The 7,530-nt window shown below is 29.3% G+C and overlaps 1 protein-coding gene across 1 annotated transcript; it reads left to right on the forward strand.

Annotated features, from left to right (window-relative positions):
* The first annotated feature begins 66 nt into the window (after positions 1-66).
* dnd (dead end) lies at positions 67-7,300 on the forward strand. The gene is made up of 5 exons (XM_065515142.1): positions 67-193; positions 4,757-4,885; positions 6,559-6,690; positions 6,827-7,063; positions 7,155-7,300. Exons 1-5 carry the CDS (start codon positions 191-193, stop codon positions 7,191-7,193), a joined length of 540 nt encoding a protein of 179 aa, XP_065371214.1. The 5' UTR covers positions 67-190; the 3' UTR covers positions 7,194-7,300.
* The last annotated feature ends 230 nt before the right edge of the window (positions 7,301-7,530 follow it).

The raw sequence follows: 7,530 nt of genomic DNA on the forward strand, positions 1-7,530 counted from the left end.
GCGTATTAAACTTTACAAGTGTACTGTTGTTGTTTGTTACAATTTTGCTTAAATTATTTTATCAATAATAGAAAACTACACATTGGTTGCTTATTTGGAGCTGGTGAAAATAACAAAAGAAATTATTATAAAGTTGAGTGTGCAATTAAGAAAAAAGTGATAATAAATAAAAGCATAAACAATTGTAAATATGGTAAGGAATGTTTCTTTATGTAAAATACATTAATTATTATTTAATAAGTCTAAATTTTAGAATCTCTTTGTTTATTTTATAAATATTTACCATGGCAACCGGTATTTAGTACGATTTTTTTTAATGAAGTGTATAATGCATTACAGTTAAGTACGGTTATAACGAATTGAGCGGGAAAGACTGATTTTTTTCGTTGTAGGCGTAGCAAGTAAATTACAAAATATTAAAACATAAATCAAGATCTGTTGTCATGATCTTGATTTATGTTCTTTTAATTGTATTTTAATAAATTTGTTTGTGTTGGAAGTGAGCTAATTATAAGCATAAAAACATACAATTTTATTCTGTCTCTTTTAGTATAGGAGTTATAGGACTTATAGTATTTATATGTATATAATAGTAAATATTTCTTTTAATTAATTATCTGAACAATATGATTATCACTGAATATTACACACTTCAAAATACATTTTGATATTCAGAAACATTTTTTTGTTAAGGAGTTCGATTATTCTTTGCTATTAATAATCAAAATCAAAATTATTCAATTAATTTTGGGATCTTGATTTGTTCAAAACAAAAATGCATTAAAATTTTTTTTCTAGTTTTCAAAAACTCTGACTACTGTACTAATTTAACAAAAGTATAAATTTATATTAAAATTTGTATAGATAAACCTAAAATATATAACGTTAAAAACAAAATTTGTTAATACCGAAGTAGGAAATAAATAGTAATTTGTTTACTAATACGAGATTTACATGATTGATATTTTGTAACTCAACCGATTAGCTGGTTATGGATTTTTGGATGTTGATGCTGTCAAATTCACTAGTGTTTGTTGCGACGAATGCTACTAAAACAACAGGCAGATTTGAAAACAAAAAACAATATGCCTGTGATATTTGTTAATGTTGTACTTGTGGAATCGACACCTTATACTTAAATAGCATTGGTTATTTTGTAAATTTTTGCAAAAGAAATTGCGAAAATTGCTTGACTGAAAAGTCATCGTGTAAAATTTTTCCGTTATAAACGAACTCTACTGTATAAGTATAAATGACAACACAGTGTTGCATATTTTAGTATCAGATTACACTCAAATAATTTTGGTTATAATTAAAAATACACGTACATATGAGTACATTATTAAATTTATTCATAATTTATTTACACTTTTTATTACTGTTACTTCATTATTATTCTTAATTGATTTTATTTTATAAACATGTATGTTTGAATTAAAATCACTTATTATCAATCAATTATTTACTATTTGTCACATGGTCTTGGTTTTGCTAGTAATAAATAATATGCATCGGGTTAAAAAGTTACTCTTGAAATCGTTCGAAATTCATCATAATACCTTTCCAACACATTCGTTTTGAATAAATATTGGAATTTTAGGAAATTAGCGTTTTACGATTCAATTGAAAATATATGTTTTTATTACTTATAATAAATAAACAGGAAAAACTACAAAATATACTTTTACATACAACTCTGTTACTTAGTTGTGTTTTTTGACAGCAAAGACAAGAACCTAACAAATGAGTGAAGCCGATACTACACAATAAATGCCATTGTCTTTGCTAAGCTTATCATTGTCATATTTGTGTTCGTAACTAAATACAGAGTCGTATTTTGTATTTGTTTTAGAAAATTTTTCAGGATTGGAAACGAGTGGAACGGCAGCGCTAAAAATTCCTGTTGGTCAGTCAGATCTTTCAAACACCCCATCTAATTTACATGGCGTGTTTGTCAGGCAGGACTAAGCAGTGTAAAGTCAATTTGACAGTCAGGTAAGGATTACACATGGTTCGTGTGAGGTACTGTTTGAAGATGTTTTCTGTCGCAGAGTTTGTTTTTTGTGGAAAACAAACACAGGGCAGAATTAATTTTTGTTTGTTATACCCTACACCACCATAGTGGGGAGGGTATTATGCGTTTGTGCAGATGTTTGTAACACCCAAAAATATTAGTCTAAAGTATACCGATCGACTTAGAATCACTTTCTGAGTAGATTAAACGATGTCCGTCCGTCCGTCTGGTCGGCTGGCTGGCTGTCCATGTAAACCTTGTGCGCAATTTTGAAGATATTTCGATCAAATTTGGTACATATTATTTTTTCGGTCCAAGGACCAACTGAAATCGGTCCATTATTTCACCTAGCCCCCATACAAATGTCCTTACGAAATTGGACTTTATCGGTCATAAATGTTTAATTTATAAATGTATCTCCACAAATTGCGCTCCAAATAAGTTTTCTATATACAAAATTCATGTCACCAAATTTTGTTACGATCGGTCCATAATTAGTCATAGCTCCCATATAGACCCGCTTCCGAAAATCTCTTTAACGTGCATAAATCGCTTAAAAATGTCGGTATACTCACAAAATTCAACATAGTAAACTTTCATATAGACATAAATCACACGACCTAATTTCATGGTCATCGGTCCATAATTGGTCATAGCCCCCATATAAGGCCCACTTCCGAAAATCACTCAAAGATATAAATTATTGAAATTTTAAAAGAAAAATGTTTTTGCTCTTTTACTTAGTGTGGGGTTATATGGACGGGCTTGACCGACCATACTTTCTTACTTGTTTTGACATGCAAAAAGTGCATCATTGTGTCATATTTTACGACGAACAACAGATAAAAATATTTAAATTAATAGATATTTACATAAGAAATAACACAACTAATTGTAAATACAATATTTTTGTTTGTTATGTTATTTATATTCATTTAAAAAACTAATTTTATTTAATATTTTTTGTTTGTATCATGATACAACAATATAAGGTACACTCAGTAGAAAATAAATTCTCAATTATACAATTCTTGTAACGCCAAACAAAAGAAAATATAAAAAAATATGAAAAAAATCAAAATCAAAGTTTGACGTTATAGGGCTAAATATTGAAAATTCTCCCTAGTGATTCTACCTTCTACAAATATTGTATCATGGTTTGTATGTTTAAAATTTTCATATATCACAAATATTTTGAAATAACAACATTTTTTCCTGAATGTTTCGCCACATCAATGTGTAGCATACATTGATGTGGCGAAACATTGAAATAAAAATTAAATATTTTTATAAAAAAGACCTTACGCTTAAATAATTATTATATTTAATTTAAATATTTAAATTAAGAAAATAAATTAAATATTTGAATAATTTACCAAGTGATTTCAACTATAAAAGTTGAATTATTTTTCTTAACAGGTGATATAAACAAGGTACACTATGGTGGATACCAAATGAAGATGAAAAATGCCGGCCTTTTCTTCGTCATCCTCGTCGGCATCTTCTTTCATTGAAGCAGCCATTTTGTGCACCTCCTTCTCTAGCTTCTTGAATTTTTTGTTTTCATCTCTGTTTTATTACAGGAATAACAAATGTGGTTATGACACAAAATGTATAGTTGTTTCAGTATGTAGTGTGTATTCCAATACCTACTTGAGTATGACGTGATTCTTTTTCATTGCCTACTTGAGTGCTGTTTTTTCCTTTTTTGCAGCTTCTTCTTTGACCTTTACTTTTGTTAATTTACTACGCAATACTTTGACTTCTTTGACTAAACGTTTCTCACGTTTTTCGGCCTTCTTTTCTTCTGGCTCATCTATTAGAATAAACAAATTTACTATAATTTGTGAAGAAATAAAAGAATGACAATAAAGGATTTTCTGTATTATCTTATTTGTTTTATAACAGAAATTCCTTTAATGTTTGCCCGTATTTGTACTTGTTACAAATGCTCCAATTACAATCGCTTCAACCCATTATTATTATTATACCCTTCACCATCGTGAGAAGGGTATATATAAGTTTGTCATTCCGTTTGTAATTTCCACAATATAATTTTCCGACCCTATAAAGTATATATATTCTGGATCCTTATCGATTAAGCCATGTCCGTCTGTCTGTTGGAATCAATTTTCTGAAGACCCCAGATATCTTCTGGATCCAAATCTTCAATAATTCTGTCAGACATGCTTTCGAGAAGTTTCCTATTTAAAATCCTATATAAAAAACCAGGACAACTTCGATTTTTGACCTCTATCTGGATTACTAAGTCATTAATATAGACAACATGGATATCTAATGATAGATATTTCAAAGACCCTTGCAACGACGTACATACATATATAATACCATAGTAAAATTCGGGTTAAATATTTTTTAAGCCGAATTTTTTTTTCACCAAAAAAAAATAAATTTTAAAAACAAAATTTTTTTTTTTAATTTAAAAAAAAATTAAATAATTCGAAAAAAAGAATTTTTCCAAAAAATGAAAAAACTACTTTGGAAAAAAAAATAAATTTTGTTTACCTAAAAATTTTTGTTTATTAAAAAGTAAATTTACAAGAAATACAATTTTTTAAAATTAAGACTGACTGCTAGTATACTAGCAGCCATAAAGGCCTTATAAGGCCTTTATCTTTTTAAAAATATTTAAAATTTGTATTTTGAAGTATAATTTGGTGAAGGGTATATAAGATTCGGCACAGCCGAATATAGCTCTCTTACTTGTTTTTTCTTTAACAGGGTTTATTATCATTGCTGCGTAAATTAAGGCCAAATCCAGAGAAGGAAGCAAGAATTCTATTACTTGGTTTAGACAATGCTGGAAAAACCACAATATTAAAACAATTAGCCAATGAAGAAATAACAACGGTACAATATTGTTTATTTGATTGCCAGCCAACACACACACAACATGTGCAATAATTGATCAGGGTTTCGAAGAACTACTAAAAGCAGTCGCATTTTACTGAATAGTTAACTTTTTACAGTCTCATGCTGAAAAAAAAGTAACTAGTTTCAGTTTTTGATCACATGGTTACTGAAAACAGTTGACTGTGTACACACATTATAACAGCAAGCAGCAATCGATTTTGTTTTTTTCCAGCAGCCAAACGAATCAGCAGCCGCCATGTTTCAGTTTTCAACTCTACCGAACTGATTAAACGACTTCAGCAGCAAAAACATTTCTGTGTGTGCTGCTTACGCATTGTCAGTTTCGAGTTTTGTTTTTCGTACTACGCAGCGTAACAAAAACTGCTAGCTCGACTGAATAGTACGACTGGCTAGTTTGGCTGGTTGTTTAAAATGTGTGTACAACAACATACACTTTATGAAGTTGAATCGTATGATTTTTTTTTTGGTTTTTGTGTTTACATATCACAGAGGAAATTTAAATGTTATTATTGTTAATAGAAATAAATAGGAAATTCTTATATTTATTATATCTTAACTAAAAATTCTTCCTATTAAAAAATAAATTTAATAAAATTATTAATTAATAAATTTAGTATAAAAAATTACTGATATTTTTTTATAATATTTTATATTGAATAATGATTATTTGCTTTATGATTTTTGGAATATATTTATTAATAAAACAAGTAAGAAAGTATGGTCGGTCTTGACCAAAAATAATACCCTACACTAAGTTAAAGAGCAAAAACATTTTTCTTTTAAAATTTCAATAATTTATATTTTTGGGTGATTGGCGCAGATCACCAAGTGTTGACTTTTTTAAGTACCTATTTAAGTACCTTTTTTTTTTGTCAAAACATTCTATTGAAAAATTTCATTCTACATACCCTTATTTTAATTGATTTACATACAAACTATAACTATAAATTTTGTATGTACTTTTAGAGAACAAAAATAGTCTCTTAATAGCTTTATAAGCCTTTTAATTAATTACAGTATATATCGATCAAAATATTATCGATATTTTGTTTTCTCTATATGTCAAAGCAGTAACTAAGCTAGTTATGAATTGTGAATAAGATCTATAACTATCTATGAACAATTTTTTATTTTCTGTTTTACTAGTTCCGACTTTAGTTATGATTTCTGAATATGCGCCATTTAAATTTCCTCTGTGATATGTAAACACAAAAACCAAAAAATCATACGATTCAACTTCATAAAGTGTGTGTTGTTGTACACACATTTTAAAGAACCAGCCAAACTAGCCAGTCGTACTATTCAGTCGAGCTAGCAGTTTTTGTTACGCTGCGTAGTACGAAAAAAAAACTCGAAACTGACAATGCGTAAGCAGCACACACAGAAATGTTTTTGCTGCTGAAGTCGTTTAATCAGTTCGGTAGAGTTGAAAACTGAAACATGGCGACTGCTGATTTGTTTGGCTGCTGGAAAAAAACAAAGTCGATTGCTGCTTGCTGTTGTAATGTGTGTGCACAGTCAACTGTTTTCAGTAAGCAAATTGTTGAAATTGAAGACTTAAACTTTTTTCAGTTCAGTCGTTACATGAGACTATTTATTTTGGTGCTGAATATTAAACCCTGTAATTGATAACAAAAATTTATTTGCAGGTTACACCGACAGCCGGTTTTAACATTAAGTCGGTTGCAGCTGATGGTTTTAAATTAAATGTTTGGGATATTGGTGGCCAGTGGAAAATTCGTCCATACTGGAAAAACTACTTTGCAAATACGGATGTTTTGGTAAGAGAAAAAGAAATTATACTATTTATTACAAGTTGCATGACAAATAGCAATTTCATTTATTATTAGTAGTTGTTTTTCGGGGTTTTTCATTAAATTGTATGTATGGTTTCTATTAAATGTATGTGTATTGTAGATTTACGTAATTGATTGTACGGATCGTGAACGTCTAACTGAAACTGGCAATGAACTTTTTGAAATGCTGATGGACAATCGTCTTAAACAAGTTCCTCTTTTAATATTTGCCAATAAACAAGATTTACCAAATGCAATGTCATCATCTGAAGTTGCCGAAGCCATAGGCCTGGTGCGTCTTGAAGAGCGCACTTGGCAAATTAAGGCTTGCTCTGCTGTTGAGGGCACCGGTATTAAAGTAAGAAACTAATTACACTGTTTAAATGTCTAATCATTTATTAGAGAAAAATTCTATTATTTTTTTTTACATTTCAATTTTACAATTGCAGGAGGGAATGGATTGGGTATGCAAGAACATGAAAAAATGATTCCAGATTTTAATTATATGTATTCTTGTGATTATGTTGTGGTTGTTTTAAATGAAAATGTGCACATTTTATTATTTATTTAGAAATAAAAGATTGATTCATAGTTACAATTTTTTTTCTTCAAATTTTATTGCAATGCTACAATGGTGTTGCAGGATTGGTGTTGCTACAATGGTGTTGCATTCTAATATCCATACCATGGGCGGGGTTAGCGGAATATTTGGACCCGCGATTTCCAAAAAACTGGAGTAGGGTGGGTAAAAATTTGGAACATTTAATTTTCAAATGCGAATATCTCCTAAGTTATAAGAGATAATTGACGAGGTTTTTTGTAGTG

This window comes from Calliphora vicina, chromosome 1 (assembly GCF_958450345.1).
Source record: "Calliphora vicina chromosome 1, idCalVici1.1, whole genome shotgun sequence".
NCBI classification, from domain to species: domain Eukaryota; kingdom Metazoa; phylum Arthropoda; class Insecta; order Diptera; family Calliphoridae; genus Calliphora; species Calliphora vicina.